This window comes from Abrus precatorius, unplaced genomic scaffold (assembly GCF_003935025.1).
Source record: "Abrus precatorius isolate BTA unplaced genomic scaffold, Abrus_2018 Scaffold10, whole genome shotgun sequence".
NCBI classification, from domain to species: Eukaryota; Viridiplantae; Streptophyta; class Magnoliopsida; order Fabales; family Fabaceae; genus Abrus; species Abrus precatorius.
The window spans coordinates 30,388,916-30,407,547 of record NW_020874292.1 but is presented as its reverse complement, the minus strand read 5'-3'; the positions used below and the strand labels follow the sequence as shown (position 1 = coordinate 30,407,547).

Genomic DNA, 18,632 nt, shown 5'->3' with positions numbered 1-18,632 from the left:
CAAGAGTTATCAATTTTTATCTTAATTTAAACTTAAGTTTTCATTATGTTTTTTTATTTACCACTTTTTATTATATCACAATGTTATTTCCCAGTATTTATGATATCTTGTTTTATTATATCATAATAATGCTATTTACCAATTAGAATGTTGTTTTATTTGATTTCACAATATTTATGATATCTTAATTGTAGTTTTTTTTTTCGTTGGTGGAGTGTCTCTTTTCATCCTAATGTGTAACTTCCCAGAACTATGAGTCCCAAATTTAAAACAATGATCAAAATATAAAACTTTCTTACATAGTATAATCAAATTAAATTTTTAAGCAAAAATTACATTTCTCTCTGTTCTTACTTGTAAAAATAAATCGGATCACAAGGTTGAAACAAGAGAAAACTCTGCTAGCTTTCAGACGTAAAATAGGGAAGGAAGTGGACTAAGATTCTTGCAAAATTATTTTTGTGCCCAATCATATCATCCTAAACAGAATTTAGTATTTTAAAGGAGAACATTCCCCCAAAAAAATCTTTGAAGATACAGAGTTTATCATGTAATATTACTGCAGTTGTATCAAATAATCCAATCAAAATGATCAAAGGCAAAAACAAAGGTAAAATCTCTTCTGATGTAACTGCAGAAAGGGCTAGTTTGACAAGGGAAAGGGGAACAAAAAATGATGCTGAACTCTACTTGATATACTGAGAAAGCCACTGGAAGCCTTCACCATACCCCATCTTGCGAACAATGCTGCACATGAACACTTCGAGAGGTCGAAGGTTGGAATCTGTGAGGTTGATCTTTCCTTTGCCAGTGGTGAAGTTGGTCAGGCCTAGATGAAATCGTAGTTCATCTTCTGAAGCCGCATATGGGATGTCAATCTTGTTGCCTAGCACAAGGAATGGAACATTTGCCAAGGCTTCATCTGAGAGCAAGGCATCAAGCTCCTTCTTAGATTCTGCGAACCTCTCTTTGTCGTAGGCATCGACCAGGTAAACAACAGCATCCACCTGGAAAGCCAACATGGGTGAGAAAAGAGAATTCCATAGCCATATCCAACGACTCTATGCAGCATTGGAGTCATTGCAGCAGTTTGGGCAATGATAAGTTAAAAGCTTGGGAACCCTTTGATTTGAGAAAATGTTTTTGTCTTTTCTATTTTTACTTTTATGAAAATGCAACCTTATTTTCACTTTGTTTCCTAATTTCAAAAGTTTGCGTAAGAAGCATTGAAAAGAAAAAGAAGCTATTTTGAGTTCAAGCATTTGACATACAAACTTTTGAAACTGGAAACATTAAACAAAGTGTAAACAAGGTGATACTTTTGTAATTAAAAGTGGAAATAGAAAAAATTTTCTCATAAAGGAATCACCAACCTTCGAGTTAAATTACATAAAAGGCAGAAAAAACAAATGAGTGAATCTAGCATATAGCAGATCTGATGAACAGAAAGGTGATGCACCTAGATACTAAGCAATAATTACCAAACAAACTTCAAGATTTTGTTTCTAGATACTCCTCTCAAGGAGAAAGGAAATGTCAATTTACTACTGTGCTTCTGATGCTTAAAAAGGATGGTTCATTGTCTTGTAAAGTCTAACAAATATCCCTTTACACAGATCTATAAATTTGTTAACGGTTCCTCTTCTCGTGTTCTTCTTTTCTTATTCATTAGAGGAAAACAGGACATGTTTGGAAGACAACTAGTAAACACCTCCAGAAAGGTTTAAAGGGGTGCTATCAGCGAAACTTCCACTGTCAATATTTGCCTCCCATGAATCAGATAAATACAAAGAGCTTCATCTGGGATTATGAAGGCATAGATCACTTAAGAAAATCAAGCAAATAGTTGTGTCACAGTACATTATTAACCACGAGAACACATAAGAAAAAGTAACATTCAAAGATTTACAAAAATATCAACAATACATCAATAAAAAAAAATCACCAGAACAAGCACCTCATCTGAAAACCCAGCACTCCATATGGAAAGTGAATACTGATGAACAAACCACTGAAGCCAGCATGCAACTAAGGGAACTATGTTTAGCGGAGAAGTCATACCCAACAAACATATTAGATGCAATATTTAGAAATACTATTAAGTATTAAGAAATAAATACGATACAATGAAGTTAAGAGCCTATAGGAGCTACAAGCACCAGGGCTTTGAACATAATGATAACATCAACATAACCTAGTCAAAAGCAATTGGGTCAACAAAAAACAATTACAAATACCAAAAACCTATCACCAGCAACACACTCCATCCCATCCAACTGAAAAGCAAATAGGGCACTAAAAAAAAATAAACACTTGAAAATCATTCACTATCTAAATTAATATCATATTAGGGACAGTAAATGATGATAACAAAGTGAAACCAAATAGAAAGGCGAATAATATGAGAAATTGATAATGAAGGAAAAAAAAAAAAACCTTTGCATAATAGTCTTTCCAGACTCTGCGGGCAACTTGATGACCACCCAAATCGAAAGCTTTAAACTTGATCTTCCCAATGCTCAATTCCTCCGAAGTGGGGTGTTGGGTCGGCTGGTGCTGAACTAATCTCTGAAATCGAATTTGAAATGAAAATAAAAAACCCATTTTTATTTTGTGAAGGATGAAGAGAGAGAAAAGGAAGGTACCTCATCTTTGAGCATGTGAAGAAGGGTGGTCTTGCCGGCATTATCGAGACCGAGGAAGAGAATCTTAGCTTCTTTCTGCCAGAGACCGAGGGAAGCCAGAATGCCATAGAACCAGTCGAAGAGGAACATGATTCTGTTCCGTTCTGTTCAGATCCAAACCCCAGAGTGGAAAAGAGAGAGAAAGAGAGAGAAACGCAGATCGGAGGAATAGGATCTCACAGTGAGAGAGAGCGAGAGATCCTAGATCACGTGTCTGCTCATGTGGTGAGAATGCAGCTCTGTTTTTTCGTTTATTTTTCTTTTATTTTGTTTTGATTTGCTTTGATTAATTTGTCACAGTATTTCTAAGCCTTTCCTTTTCCAACAGGACACACAGAGGAGAGGACCATGGTAAGAGGTAGGTGGTTGGTTGGCCCTGTGAGCTCAATTGTGTGAGTAGGTGTGATTTTCATTCACACCCTTTATTTATATATACTTTTATGTTTTTCTTTTTCTTTTCTGCTGATTAGACACAAATCATATTTATTTTATCCTTTTCATAGCAATCTAGGATTTTAATTATTTTTTTTTTTTTACATTCAGCTTTGTTATATTTTTTTTACCATCAAATCAAGTTTATAAATAAAAAATAAATGATCATTTAATGTTTTTAATAATTTTGTATATCATCTTATAGTATTATGAAATAATTATAAATCTTCCAATTTATGTTTTTATAAATTCTCTTTATTATTAACTAAAAATATATTTTCTTTTTCCAAAATAAAAAATATATGATATTTTATTTAATATTCATTTTATAAAATAAGGAGATGATTAATAAAATTATATATAAGGGAAGTAAGAAATTTTTTCTATTTTGTGGTTCAAACTTAATTTGTTTGTATAAGTATATTTTTTATTTAATGTTGAATGTGATGATGATCTTCATATTTTGTGAGTTAAATTTTAGAAAGAAAAAAATGATATAATAATAACTCTTATTTGAAAGGTTTTAAGTGTAATCAAAATTCTTTATGAATCATTTAAGCTCTCTTGAATTACCGTTTTAAAATATTCTTTAAATTAAAATATTTTTTCAACTCTCATTTTCACCCTTCTTATCTTTTCTTTTACCTGTTAAACTTTTTATTCCTTTGTTTTTCTAAATTTTCAAACAATTCTTAAACTATTAAACTTATTTAGTTAAAAGCTGTGTATAATTGTTTCAAAAAAATTATTGTGTGAATATAATTCAAATAAATGTATAACTTAATTTAAACCACAATTTTTAAATCAAAACAAATGCTTTTCTTTAAAAAAATGCACAAAAAATAAGCATTCATAAGGCAAATATAAATAAAATTTGGAATGGTACATTATCTCATAATAAACCAAAATGTACGAATTTAACTTAGAAAAAGGGTAACATAATATCAGTTTAAATTTAAAAAAAAAAGCCTAATTATCATGTGTTTCAACATGTTTTGGATTAAAAAAAAATCCTAGTTTTTTTTTATAGAAAATTCTATAAAAATAACCAATTATTACCTTAAAAAAATCATTTTCAAACATGCATGCTTACTTATGATCATAATATTAACTTTCATAATTTCTTAATTATTAAAGTTAAGTTTGTCACCCTATAATTTATTAATTAATTAATAGAAAAAAGTAATGGATGTGAGATATATGACATTGATCTATATAAATTAATAAAAATATATGTAAAATATTTAAACAAAAAAAAAATACTTGTAACTCTTATTTAATACATTTTGTTTTATTTATATTTTGAATGTTTTGCACAATTTTCATTACAAATAAACTTGCTCCAAAAACATTGTTGCATGTGAAGAGTTAGGCAAATCTACCAAACCTTCTAATTGCTTTCTTTATTGTTGGTTTCCTTCATATTTCAACATTTGATATAAGAGTCTTAGGTGATGATTCAAAGGTGGCTGCTCTGAGGGAACATTTGATAAGGTAGTCTCACGTTATTGGTTCAAAGGGAGTTTAATATTCTCAATAATAATAATATTCTTATTTTCACTCGAGTAGCTCTAGTTTTTTCCTATATAAAAAAATAATACAAGTGTAGTTCTTTTATTTTTACTCTAGTTTGGATCTTTGTTAGATCAAAAGTAAGAAAATTTCAGGGATTATTATATTTTTAAAATTATTTAAATATTTTTTATTTTGTTCTCTATTTTAAATATTTGTACAGGAATATTGAAATCAATTTTTTAAAATTTTTTTTATAAATCTTAAAAAATAGAAAACAAAAAAGGCAAAGATTTCTAATTAAAAGCGAAAACAATAAATATAAATAATTCAAAAATAAAAAATAATTACTTTCTAAAAACTTCATTAAAAGTGCATTAAACACAGTAAAATAGATATTTTATTTGTATACAAACAGGTTGTATATTTTAAACTACCCGTAATGACATTATACTTCCAACGTACCCTGTTTCCTAAGCTCATGATTTGACCATCAAGTGAAAAATTAAAAAAAATTCAGAATTTTTAACTTGTTATATTGTTAGTTTAAGAGCTCTTTAATTACTATAAGTAAAATCCTATTGACAATAGTAAATAGGGGTGAGAACCCTAATATTAGCAAACAAACCATATAATTCAGATCATAATACATGTATTTAAATACATATAGTGTAATAATTTAAGTACAAATGTTTTTTTAATTGCTTTCAGAGATATAATTTTAAAATATATAAAATATTATTTTAAAAATTTTATAAATTAATAACCTTATGCTATTTGTTATTTCATTTATGGATATAGATTTTGAACCTGATTTTGCTTTTACATGGAAAGCTGCAGGGTATTATCGTCATTAAGCGGAGAAATATGTAAAAGGCAAAAGGGTCTTCGTGTCAAAAGGTCATTTATATAAAAGGCCATCTTCGAAAACCCAAGCCGGCCGAACAGCACCTTCACTTTTCATTTGCAATTAGGGTTCGTATCTTCGATTTCTCTCGCTAAATTCTTCCAACTGCGCGTTTTAATTTGCCCCTTCCCTTTTCGCCTTCCTCTAATTGTTTGTGCGTTGATTGCAGAGATGGCAAAGTCGAAGAACCACACAGCTCATAACCAATCCTACAAGGCCCACAAAAATGGCATCAAGAAACCTAAGAGGCATCGCCACAGTTCCACCAAAGGGGTAAATTTTTTTCGTTTTTGGCTTCTCTTTTCTACTGATACGTAGATTTTTTTTTTTCAATTATTGGGTAGTTAAATTATATTTAGTTTTTTTAAAAATTATTTTTATTTGTATTTGTTATCGGGAATTGTAGATGGATCCCAAGTTTCTGAGGAACCAGAGGTACGCGAGGAAGCACAACAAGAAGAGTGGTGAAACAGCCACAGAAGAGTAGTGAAGGGGCATTTTCAAACGGAACTGTTAGGGTTTTTTTAAGCTTTTTTTTAATGGTGACATTTTTTTCAACTTAATCTGCAGTATTATAATTAATTCCTTCACAGAGAATGCAATACTGTTAGACCATTTTTCGTGGTTTCTGTTAAGAGGATTTTTTATCAATGGAATATTAAGGTGTTTGTGTTTTCAGACACTGCTGCGGCTATGCTCATGTCAGAATCTTAAATTTGCAGCTTTTGACAGTTGAAAGAAAGGGAGGTAGCTTTTGATTTTAATGGTTAGAACTACATTATACCTCTGGGTTTACATTTAATTGGGAAGAAACTTAGATTTGCATAACTTCAACATGTACCCAAAATAAAATTGAGTGAATGGAGTTTTGGAGATACCCAAACTAACTTAAGCTTAGATTTGCACTACATCAAGAATGGTTGTATCTAAATTGATCCTAATCCTTTTCATAATATTTTTTCGTACAGAATATTTCTGTTATGATGTTCATCATAGGCTAGAGAATTTTTTGGGCAATTTCCTCCAATAGAAGTAAATGTATAGGTTCACCTGTTTGGGCAGTTCAGAGAATTTCCTAGGACATTATTATAGTAATGAGTGGAACCACCATTTACAGAGGTGGTGGGTTTGAATTTCGTTGGGAAATCTTTCCCCAAGAATTTAGTCGGTGTTGACTCTAGTTGTCGGATCGAAGTTCCTATTGTACGAACTTAATTATTTACCAAGGGGGAATGAGAAAGGGGCAATGCACTGACTGAAGATTGAACCCCAACCTGCTTTTGGGAATGTCTCAGCCTCTTTTCAATTGAGTTGCTATTGGGGGAGATGCTACGTTGAGGGGACATACTATACAAACCTTTGATAGAAGTCGCAACCTCTTAATTTACCAGCGCAAAGTTAACTGCGCTTGATGTGGTTGAAGATTTATGGGTAATGGATAAGAAACTCAATTTTGTACACTGTTAAAATCGTTATAATCTACGAACTATCCGGACTCCAATCCACCTTTTCAGTCGATAGGATTTAGAACTGTCCTTCATTAGTGGCTTGAGAGCCTGAGAGGGAACTGTTGTAAAATGGTTGATTTGGAAGTTGACGGCAAATGTGACTCCTAACCTTGTCTGAGTAACCAATATGGGGTGTTCCTATATGAACAAGAATGGATGGTAAAAGATGAACTTATACTGTATCTATATGCCGCACCTGTTTATTTTAGGATTTGGTAAAACTTTGGAAAAATTAACTTAAAAAGAATTAATTGTATTTGAAGAGGATTGTTAAAGAAGATCAATTTTATTTGAACAGGAAAATAAAATCACTATCGAAATATATTTTTTTTTTTGGGTTTAATAGTACACTGATTCAGTTTTATTTGCTAAACAATTATAAATTACTTCTCTCAAAACTTTACGTATTTTAAAATTATTTTTTTCAGCATCTCTAAAATTTGCTAAACATAAATTTTAAACGTTTTTCAACCACAATGTAAATTATGAATTCTTTTGAGCAATAGTGAAAAAGATGTCTCAATGGATCATCTCTCTAACTTTCCCACATGATCCAATCTTTGTACGATAAATCGGAATTTATAAATAGTGCATGAAAAGTACATCTTATTTTAATCTCTCTTTTTTTTCAAACAGTGCAATAAAATAAATTAAATGGATTAACATATCGGGAACCAAGGTGGATAGTGCGTGACAGCGTGACCTTGATTATATCAGGAACTCATGGATGCTCTGAGGTTCATATTGCCATGGCAATAATTTGATTGGAAAGACCGATGCCAGTTTGCCAATAACAGCATGGAGACAGAACAAAGAAATCATCAAGCAACGCGTAGTGGATTGCATTATTGTCAACACGGTTATTTCTCGAGAACCTTACAAGAAAATTTTATTTCATGTACGGGTTCAAAACTGGAATACTCAGAAAAACAGGCCACTCTGAAAGGCCTCCTAAAACATGAAGCATCTACACCATAAATTTAGAGGAAACGTGTTTCTAAAGTGCAAAAATAGAGATTATAAGTATTTTGGTGGACAATAACAGTGTCCCAAGAAAATAATATATCATCACCATCCATTCTCAGGTCATTGCCAAGACTCCTTCAAACGGTTCCCTCTTACAGGATTCTAAATGTGCCGAAGCATTCCGCCAGAAGATGTGAGATATTTTGAAACTTTCTAGTAAAGGCAACGTTCGTTAAAAAACATTGGGAAGATTAAACTGCAACCGGTTCCTTTACTGGGCCAGAAGCTTGTGCCTTAACCTGCCTTGGTAAGTGGCAACACGTATTTAAGCACCAGGCACAACAACCTATATGCGTGAGTGCAAGTTGGAAGTAAAATAGCAAATTATGGGTATCTCACCTTTGCTGATTTGAATAGCTCATCAAGCACCTCAGACAAAGTCGGATGAGCATGAACCGCAAATTTTATATCCTGCATTGCACGACAACAACGTTGGAATTACCTAATAGACAAGGATAGAAACTAGAAAGATTCTTGTGGCTATTCACATTTATTTTATCCACAAAAAAATAGACTAGGGGTATGTTTTGAAGTTCAATTTTGGAGGAAAAAGAAGGGAAAATTTTCATTTTTCATAAATATTCTCTAATTTCATATTTTTTAAAAAGAAATAAAATGATAAATTAGTATAAATTTCATGTGTTAAATTTTTATTATTATATAACACTTGATTTAATATAATATTTGCCCTCTCCTTCCTTTCTCTCCCAACCCAACTCTTAATCATACCCTAAAAGAACCTTCTTCGTCAATATAGCACATGCAGCATAAATAACTAAAGGCTCTCTCACATTTGACAGTTTGGCAGGAAAATTTACTTGAATACGTGTTCCTAATGCTATTGCATTGGATGCCTCGTGGATAAGATCAGCAGCATGCAACCCAAAAATATGAACCCCTAGAATCTCTCCATTGTCAGGTCTGTATATCAACTGCACGAAAACAGCTAAAATATAGTTAGAAATAACATTGGTATCACCAAAGTAAATCTTCGCGTCGATAATTCATGTCAGCTTCTAACAGTCAGGTCCAATTTGCGTTAGATTATTTTTGGTTGACCAAGAGATCCCTATCTGGATCTAAGGGGAGAATGGGAAAATGGCATGTAGAGGGATCAAATCCGTCATCCATAGCAGCATCCTGATGTTTAAATACCTAGTGAGTCAAGGCTCACTGGTTGTTTAGATTTTGGAGAACCCATAATCATGTTTGGGTAGTTCGACAAAATCAATTCTCACATTTTCCAAGGTTGGAAAAATGATTGCAAGATCAAGACTATAAAATAAATTTTAGCACGGAAGACCCGGTAATTTTCCAAATATATCCCTATAATCACGCTTCAAAAGCCATTGCGCCTTATGATGCTCAAACCAATTTTAAAATCAAATCCTTTATCACCATTTACCATTTCCTTTACAATCTAACCCAAACAAGCACTTCATAAGCTTTTGTACAACACAGTATTAAGAGAAAGATACAGAAATATAACCTTGGCAAGACCCTCCCCTTCGTTTTCTGCTAAAGCCTTCGTGTTTGCTTTAAAACTTGTTTTGGCAACACTTACTTCAAAGCCCTCCTTTTCACCTTTCTCCCTTGCTTGAGGCTGCATATAATATGTTTGATCGTAGTACATGAGTTCATCTAAGTGGATAAATAGTAGTAATAAATAAGGGGAAAGGGGGTGACAGAGCAGAAGAACAGAGGAGGGGACATTTAGCCATGTGTATGAAGGTGAAACAAGCAGCAGGTGGAGGATGAAGCATAAACCAAAAGAAAAATATGATTACCTCAGTCAATCCAACCATGCTGATTTCAGGATGAGTGAAACAAGCAGCTGGTATGCTTAAATGATTAAGCACATGATCTCTTCCAGTGACTTGTTCAACCACTGTCCACAATCTTTTCATTTAAGTAAATGGAAGCAGGCAAATGACTTGAATGTTCATTGCAAAATTACATAGCTTGCTTCTTACCTGAGATTCCTTGTGCGCTGGCAGCATGAGCAAGCATCATCTTGCCATTTGCATCACCAATACAATACAAATGAGGGACCTATCATTCCATACCCTAAATCAGTAACAATAGGTCAGCCCAAGAGAAAAATAATGTGTGCATGAGATATTTGAAACAAACCAAGTTTCCATTGGCATCAATTACTCGCATGCATTCATCCACAGGAACAAAACCACGCTGTGTTACAACATTAATCTGCAGGAACTTGTAAAGTATCAAATCACTTCCTTGGGGAAAGCATTTTATCCTAAAAACAATGTTCAAAAGGCATACATTCTCCAATCCAAGACCTTGGGTGAATGGAGCCCTTCCAGTTGCTATTAGTGCAGCATCCACCTATAGCAAAGCATAAGCAGGTCTTGAAACAATTCAGTAACTAAATATGTCAGGTAAAGATGTGTGGCTATGTGTGTGTCTAACTGTGTATTAAATATGATCTATAATTGAGATTTTTCATGTAGTTTCAATGTTACTACACTTGTAAATCCTATACTTAGCACCACAGATATTCATGTATTTCAGCTTGTACTACTAAATTCAATGGATATACATAAGCTACTAGTCCTTACAGGTAAGCACAGTCAACTGTAAATTTAGAAAAGTGGCAAGGTGGAGCTTTTAGCACCACAGATGTTCATGTATTTCGGCTTGTACTACTAAATTCAATGGAGATACATAAGCCACTAGTCCTTACAGGTAAGCACAGTCAACTGTAAATTTAGAAAAGTGGCAAGGTGGAACTTTTGAACATTAACCACTTTTGCCCCCAACTATGCAACAGTCAAAGAATTGTCTGCCCCAGCATAGCTACATGCACGTGTACAGTTCTCTCTATGCTATATTGAAGATGAGTATATTAACCACTTCAGAATTTTTCAAACGTGATCAGATTTCATTACAAGGTCTCATACCATGAGAGCATGCTGTATTAAGAGAGTCCTAATAAGTATATGACAACAGGTTACTACTAAATATAAGCTTGTTCCATGGTCACAAGTTTTCCAATCAACCTTTGCCAATTAGTATTTCAGGGGAAGAAGTTTTAACAGTTTAAAACAAAGTGATTAACTAAAAGCTTTCAGGAAAAAAGTTAATGTACCTCTAAAGTTTCCTTTTGTTCCTTGGTCTTCGCATCAATGAGCTCAATTGTGACAGGTTTTCCATCTCTTGCAGGAGTGACCTATATAGGGAACTTGATGACTATGACAATTCAAAGTAGCTACCCAGAAAAAAATTATAGAAGAAATTACCAGAGACCTTAGATGCAAAAACCCCAGTATGATAGTCAATATTCCGGGGGTTAATGAGAACTCTCTGAGCCAACTTGCTAATTTCAGGATCAAATCCAGGCATGAGCTGATCTAAAGCTTCAATAAAAGTAACCTGCAGAGTACCATTATCGTCAACTATATCCCTTCTGCATAATTAGGCTTCTAAATTTTACAAGTAATGATTTATTTTTCTTTCTTGTACTAATAAAAACAAAATTATGAAAAAAAGAAAAAGAAAAAGGACATAGTATAAAATGTCCTTCAAATGTCATAAAACACTAAAAACAAGCAAACAATGGAGAAAGGAAAAAAGTATCAGAAAAGTGCTACCTCACTTCCAAGTGCCGTATATACATCACTGAATTCAAGCCCAATATAGCCACTTCCTACAATTGCTATCCAATCAGGAACAGTCTCCAGTTTGAGAGCATGGTCACTGGTAATCACAGTCTTCCCTGAGTGCATTTGCTTGGTGAGTTTTTATTAATGATACAAAATAAATCTTACAAGAAATAAAAAAAGAGAAAAACAAGACCGACAGTATCAGTAGAGTACTAAACAAAGATTACCATCCCCTTATGCACATTTCATTGTAGCCTAATATACTATCAATCCAAACATATCTCCAAAACTAAATTGATCACTTCTTTTTATCTATTGCATGCTGTCTATTCTCTGGTCCAGTCTTATCACACTCTACTTTTGAAGCCACTTGGAGCTTGACATGTTGGTTGTCATAGACGGTTTTGTATATACCATATTCTTGTAGCTGGAACACATGCCTAGAACTAATCCTCACCGAGTGGTGCTAACATAAAACAACTGTGTCGTGAAGAAAAAAGATAAATATGTAGCGTGTGGTGTACCGTCAACTTCAATGCCCTTGGGAACAAAGGGAACAGAACCAGTAGCAATGATGATGTCTTTTGCAGTTACCACATTGTTGGAAGAGCCAACTTTCACCTTTTGAGGACCCTGTGTTAATTCACAAATAAGCCAGTCAATGAAAAGTGTTGAAATCTCCATTGGTAGTTTTGTGATTCAAATTCAAGCCTTGGCGCTCATAACAATGTCATTTACCAAAATGGCTCCAAAACCAGTGAGGATGTCCACTCCAAGTGCTTTCAATGAATTGGTCAAGTTGCCACGGATTTTCGAAGCAAGATTATTAGCATGATCAGCCACTGCTTGTCTGTCATACCCAGCAGCAGAAACCTGAAATACCAAAAACCAACTAATCACACAACTAATCTCTCTACCATGAAGCAGACTATCTTCTAAACACATTTCGACACATCTTCCATTCTGATACAAAATTTTTTTACCTGTAAGCCGAGCGACTTCAAGTGATGATCATCCCGCAACTCTCGCATACGACCACTAACAGCCAAAAGAGCTTTAGAAGGAACACAACCTCTGTTCACACACGTTCCTCCAACCACGTCTCCCTCGACAATGGCCGTTTTCAAGCCCTGCAAAGTCCAAAACCCTCACAACATAAAACTTACAGCAATTCGCAACTTCTTCATTGATTAAATTAAGCAAAACTTAAAACAGCTGACATCAATTCAGCTGATTTTTCCAATTCGATACAGAGAGAGAGAGAGTAAGCTTTCGTTTCGACAATCAAAATTTTGGAAGAGAAAGCAATTAGTGCACCTTCTCGACGGCATGAAGCGCGGCGCCGTGACCACCGACGCCGGCGCCGATGATGAGCAACTCGTAATCAAAGGAGTTGGAAGGGGTGCCGTTGTCGGAAAGCGCAGCGGATACTGCGGTGGAGTGTGAGCGACGGTAGTAGTTGAGGGAAGTGGAAGTGAATGCCTGGCGCCTAAGACCGCAGAAGCGGAGATTCAAAGGCGCAGAAGTGCGAGTGGGGATGGGAAAAGAGTGGCGTGACTCCCAAATGGAAGCAGCGTAAGAGGAAGAGAGCGAAATCGTTGATTGCATTTGGGAAACACAGAGAGATCTGTGCGCGCGCGCGAGTGAGGGGGAGAGAGATTTTGGAATAGTTTGTTGATTTGCGAGTTAGACAGAGGGCGGAGATATCCAAAAGTGCGGTGTGGGCGGATAATTTCATAAAACCACCGTTTTGGTAGTTTGTTTGCTATAGGTATCTTCCTAAAAATTCATAACATGTACTCACGGACTATATAATCATTATTTATATTTTTTAAACTTATATAAATAATGTGAAGTGTTTTGGCAGTTTATTTTTTTTTATGAATTTTTATTTTAAATTTACTAAAATATGAATTTTTTATAAAATTACATAAATATAATTTTTTTAATGTCAATGATGATTTTATTCGTCAAATAATTAATTATGGTTAAAAATCGTTATTATTATTTTAAATACATAAAATAATATACTTTTATTCTTAAAAGTTATTGTTAGTGAGATTTGTAAAAAAAGATTAAAATGTAATTAAAAAACTACTATTAATGACTTTTGAAAAATAAAAAGTTATTCTTAAAGTCAAAAGTTGCTACTTATGAACTTTAATTCTATTAAATTATTAAAAAAATATTGGGTAATATAAAATCTTTGTTAGTATTTTTTAATTGTAAAGATTATAAATACTGCAATTCGTACCAATAACAAATCATAAATAAATTTTTTTAAGTATTTGTATCCTTAGTTCCATTATGTGTTTTTTTTTTTAAAAATAAGTATAACAATGACATATTTTAAAAGTGAAATTGTAACAAACATGAATGAAAGTATGTCATTTATATGCAAGAAGAATATGTGTATATTCTATAATGTATCATTTGAAAATTTGAAGTATTGACTTAGTCAATGGATTAAAATTTAATGTCTAAAAACAATGAAAAATATTGTGTATAAGTGTCCAATATCAATATTTTATAATTTCATGAAATATTATACAATTTTAATAACTAATAATGATAATATTGAATAAATATTTTAGATACATTAGTAGTGTCATCCCTCAACTGATATCATTAAGTTATATGTTATGTTTCAAAAACAATGAGCTACAAAAAACATATGTGAGCACCATGTCAAAAAGAAAAATAGAATAGGAACAAAACAACACCGAAAATGATGATAACAACTTTAAAAAAAAATATGCAACGTCCATTTGGGGAGTCACATCTTGATGTTATGCATGCATCTAAGTTTTTAAAGTTTGCAAACTTAGGTACGTAAAATTTATAATTATGTTGGTGAATTTAACTTTATTTTTGTTAATTAGTTTATGATTGTCATGTTAATTTATTTCAACCCATTTTCTCAATGAAATGAATATGCGTCAAATGAGACAACTACCATGGTGCAGTCTTTATCGAGGGATAATCATAGTTGAAGGCGTTATCCCCATTCTTTTTGGCCTAACTCATAGTATGGAGTAATGATGATTTATTTGTTCTAATGTTATATTATTGTTCTTCTTTAATATTAACATAATTGTCTTTTATATTAATGTGTTTATATTGTCATGTTGTAATTTTTTTAATTATTCGCAGTTGTTTATTTAATATTAAATCTTATTTTATTGCATTATAGACATAAACAAAAGTGGTTTAACAAAATCACTTACAACTTAATTTAAATATAGAAATTACAATAACCATAGCATAAATAAACCTTAATATTCAATTATATTACTAACACATAAATTAAATTATAATTATGGATAAAAATATGACTATTCGTCTTCTCCCTTTTTTTCTTAATTAATGAATGACTATATTTAACAAGACATGTTTAAAGGGACATAATGCGTGCGAAAGAAATATTTGTTTTTTTGGTTGACTTGTATCATCTCTTACTCCTTAAGTGGCTATGTTCTCATCTATTCCACCATCATATGTTTTGCTTGGGGTCTGCCACATGCATGGATGGTTGGGTAATTATGTCATCTTGTTATGTCAACTCCCACAAGTAGATTGACATGGATCATTGCTCACTTTGTGAGAATATCGGCTGAGAAGTATCCACATATTGTAGTGTCACAAGTTATGATTGATACACATCCTCCTTATCTACACTTATATTTTGCATAGTTGCCTTTTCATTTAGGTCAAAGTGACATTGCAGATTTTTCCAGGAAGGTGAAGCTTTATCTAAAACAAAATCATATGTTGAAAGAAATCTACGAAAAAATGTACTTATAATGCTACAATCAATAGACCTTCTACCTCGTTCCTCCGTGCTCATATGTTGAAAGAAATCTATGAGAAATTTCACTTATATTGCTACAATCAATAGACCTTCTACCTCATTCCTCCATGCTTCTCAAAACACAATGGACATCTTTTTTACTTATGGACATTCGTCCTTTATGTTCTTGTGTGGGTTGCTCATTCCATTGAAAGGGTTGCTACTTGTTCTTTTTTGATGACCAATAGTACTCTTCATTTAGTTGTACATAAGTTGGTGGAATCCCTTGTGGCTAGGTAGGTAGTGCATTCATGAGAATCTCTTCATATTAGTTCCATAGGCAACAATTTTTTTTAGGATGATGGCTCCTCCATATGTGGGGATAACCATATCCAATCTATTGCATATAATATGTATCATGCTCAATATTCATTAGAATAATAGAAATTCTTGGTTAGAATTCTTTTTAAGATATATTCACTTCGATGCTCCCCCACTGTTACCCAATCATCGTGTATGAGTCTTTAAGTCTTTGGTTCTCTTACTTTTTCATAAGTTTTTGCATATTACTCTATAACTTTAAACAAATCAAGGAGCTAACAATTTACCACATTAGTCATTCACCTTTCACGTCTTCTGGAATTACAACATGAATTTCATCATCCACATATGATGCCCATTAATACTGCAGCAAATAAAATATCTTAGTTTTATAATCATATAAAAAATTTGTAGAGAAAAATCTAACATATAAATAAGAATGTATAAATTTTTACCTCACGAACATCTATCTGATCTAGTGATAACTTGATATTTCCAAGATTTCTAAACTGAGTATTTGCTGGATATTGCAACTGTCTCTATCTAAGAGCAAGTAGAAATATTATTGGTCCACCCAGGATTGGAGCCAACCACGATAATTGATGTCATGCCCATACCCATAGAACTATGAAGCAGTCACAAATTTCTTTAGCATCGTGTCATAAACCACAATATAGCCCTCTATAAAGAAATGACTAACAACCTCACTATAATTACCAATTTGATTAATATTTGTCAACAAATGCAAGAATTTTGCTAATACTACGGAGTTACTTTTATTCAGCATCATAGCATGTCTCAACAAACAAAGTATATACTCACGAGCACGTTCTTAAATCCTAATATTAAAATTAATAGGAAGCCAACTAAAGTGTTGTGTTAGCCACTTTAATATAATTTATGATCTTTCAGTGTTGTTTGATTAAGGTGATGCATTGTTGATCTAATGTACGAGCAACGTAGAAATATCTTATAATGTTACTATGTATTCTTTATCTAGTAAGTGAAATGTATGTATTTCAGGCATTTACTGTTTCACAAGTTTGAAAAATCCAATCAAAGTCAAGATGTCGTAAAATGTTATTTTTTTTGCATAGATGATATTATCAATAAGTAACGAGACTGTAATAATCTCATCACATATTACAAATCATAAAAAATCAATCAAGTAAGTAGTTTAACATAAATAAAATTTACAATAATAGTAATAATTTTTTTAATATTAAATTGTTATCGCAGTTGTGAAAATCAAGATAGTTTGATATATGTTAAAATTTTATGAGTTTTGCATTTTTAATGGTAAAATAAAATTTTATAAATAAAAAAATTAAAGTTTTGCCAATCATGCTGGCAAAATTATGACACATGATAAAAAAATATAAGAAAAAAATTAGTTTTAAAAAATTATATTTTGATAATTTATTAAAAAATAATATTTAAATAAAAGTACCACCATTGTCTCTCTTGCCATAACTACCACTGTAATTATTGCTATCTCATGAAGTGGGAAACAGATATTTTATAGTTTTGGTAGAACTTACAATGTATTTTTGTTTAAGTAAAGAAATTTTTAAGCGAAAATGCACTCCCTCGTCCTCTCGCATTCCCAGCCCGCCTCTCTCCCACCCCTCTCTCCCTCAAGATCAAGAATAAAACTGATGAGAGTTAAAGAATTGATAATTGAGGAACTTTTAAGAACGCAGCGATAAAAGTATGAAGGTTGCGGATGAAGAGAAAACCTTTGCTAATATAAGTGTGGACAACCATCTGGGAGTTAAATTTTAATTAAAACTTATTATAATTTTCGAATAAGTAAATAAGAGAGGAGCCTCAAATCGTGAGGATAGAGGAGAGAACTTTTTCCAGTCTCGTTAATTATAGTGTTTTTTTGTTGCGTAAGAATTTAATGACATTATTTTGTTAATAATATATTCTATTATATAATTAATGATTAAATTTTTTAAAAAAAATTTAAAAATTATGTAAATTTTATTCTTAATTTAATATATTTATAGTTTTTAATGTTTTTAACTAATAATTAATAGTTTGTTAAAAAAATATGTATATTAAATAATGCGTTGTCAATATTACTTCTTTAGCTATATTTGTTTTTTTTTCTTTTTTTATTTTTCACATGTTTAAAATTTTTTATTCATTCATCTAGATGAAAAAAATATAATCCGAACAATATTTTTATCAACATTTTCTTTTCAGATAATTAATAAAGAAACTTATTACTATAATTATAAAATTTGGCTTTTAAGGGTGAATTACGGTGCGGTGACTTGGTTGACAAGTAATAAGAAGATTTAAATTAGTTTTGTATTTAAACTGGTACAAACTAATTTGAATCAGCTTAAAATTGGATTGAATTAGTACTACGTTATTAAATTGAACTAACTTTATAAAAGACCAATGCAAAGATGCATTGCTAAACTGATAATTTACGCAAATAATATCAACCATGACATTTTAAGCAATTTATAATGCTTTTGTTTTAATGTTTATTATATACGTAGAAGTTTTAAAAAATGGCAAATAGAAAACAAAAAAGAAGCCGTTGAATTGTATTCAAGCATGAGTGCTTAGACAATTCTGAAGAAATAAGTAAGATTGTGCAATATTTTGTATTTAACGATCAAGTATATATTTACACTTGCCAAATTGTTCAGAGAAAGGTTCTTTCAAATCAATTATAAACTTTTAACCCTTTTTTAGTTTAAGTAAAAAATAATAGTTACGGAATAAAAATGACATGTTCTTAACTTGTTTTATCCTAAATGATGTGTGCTATGCTTAGTTTTTTACCCTTTAATTTTCTTTTTA

At 32.0% G+C, this 18,632-nt stretch overlaps 3 protein-coding genes and 1 non-coding gene across 5 annotated transcripts; 1 reads left to right on the top strand and 3 right to left on the bottom strand.

The window, feature by feature from the left end:
• Nucleotides 1–447: 447 nt before the first annotated feature.
• On the bottom strand, nt 448–3,086 carry LOC113852949 (GTP-binding protein SAR1A). Its single transcript, XM_027483369.1, has 3 exons — nt 2,646–3,086; nt 2,437–2,568; nt 448–1,007 (listed from the first exon to the last, which is right to left on the bottom strand). The coding sequence occupies exons 1-3, from the start codon at nt 2,772–2,774 to the stop codon at nt 687–689; spliced, it is 582 nt and encodes a 193-aa protein (XP_027339170.1). The 5' UTR covers nt 2,775–3,086; the 3' UTR covers nt 448–686.
• Nucleotides 1,684–1,807, bottom strand: LOC113853406. The gene has a single exon (XR_003502578.1). It is a non-coding gene; the product is annotated as a small nucleolar RNA snoR83 (small nucleolar RNA).
• A 2,372-nt stretch (nt 3,087–5,458) lies between the features above and the next one.
• LOC113852950 (60S ribosomal protein L29-1-like) lies at nt 5,459–6,169 on the top strand. The gene is made up of 3 exons (XM_027483370.1): nt 5,459–5,603; nt 5,705–5,808; nt 5,942–6,169. The coding sequence occupies exons 2-3, from the start codon at nt 5,707–5,709 to the stop codon at nt 6,020–6,022; spliced, it is 183 nt and encodes a 60-aa protein (XP_027339171.1). The 5' UTR covers nt 5,459–5,603; nt 5,705–5,706; the 3' UTR covers nt 6,023–6,169.
• A 1,546-nt stretch (nt 6,170–7,715) lies between these two features.
• On the bottom strand, nt 7,716–13,476 carry LOC113852947 (dihydrolipoyl dehydrogenase 2, chloroplastic-like). Of its 2 annotated transcripts, none has more exons than XM_027483366.1 (15): nt 13,013–13,476; nt 12,679–12,825; nt 12,434–12,568; nt 12,220–12,328; nt 11,684–11,808; nt 11,340–11,465; nt 11,182–11,262; nt 10,356–10,418; nt 10,203–10,277; nt 10,043–10,121; nt 9,857–9,957; nt 9,559–9,672; nt 8,888–9,001; nt 8,409–8,480; nt 7,716–8,308 (listed from the first exon to the last, which is right to left on the bottom strand). In XM_027483366.1, exons 1-15 carry the CDS (start codon nt 13,301–13,303, stop codon nt 8,261–8,263), a joined length of 1,680 nt encoding a protein of 559 aa, XP_027339167.1. In that variant the 5' UTR covers nt 13,304–13,476; the 3' UTR covers nt 7,716–8,260. The 2 variants fall into 2 exon arrangements, with proteins under 2 accessions (XP_027339167.1, XP_027339168.1); XM_027483367.1 differs by having other exon boundaries at nt 7,716–8,312; nt 13,013–13,355.
• Nucleotides 13,477–18,632: the final 5,156 nt, after the last annotated feature.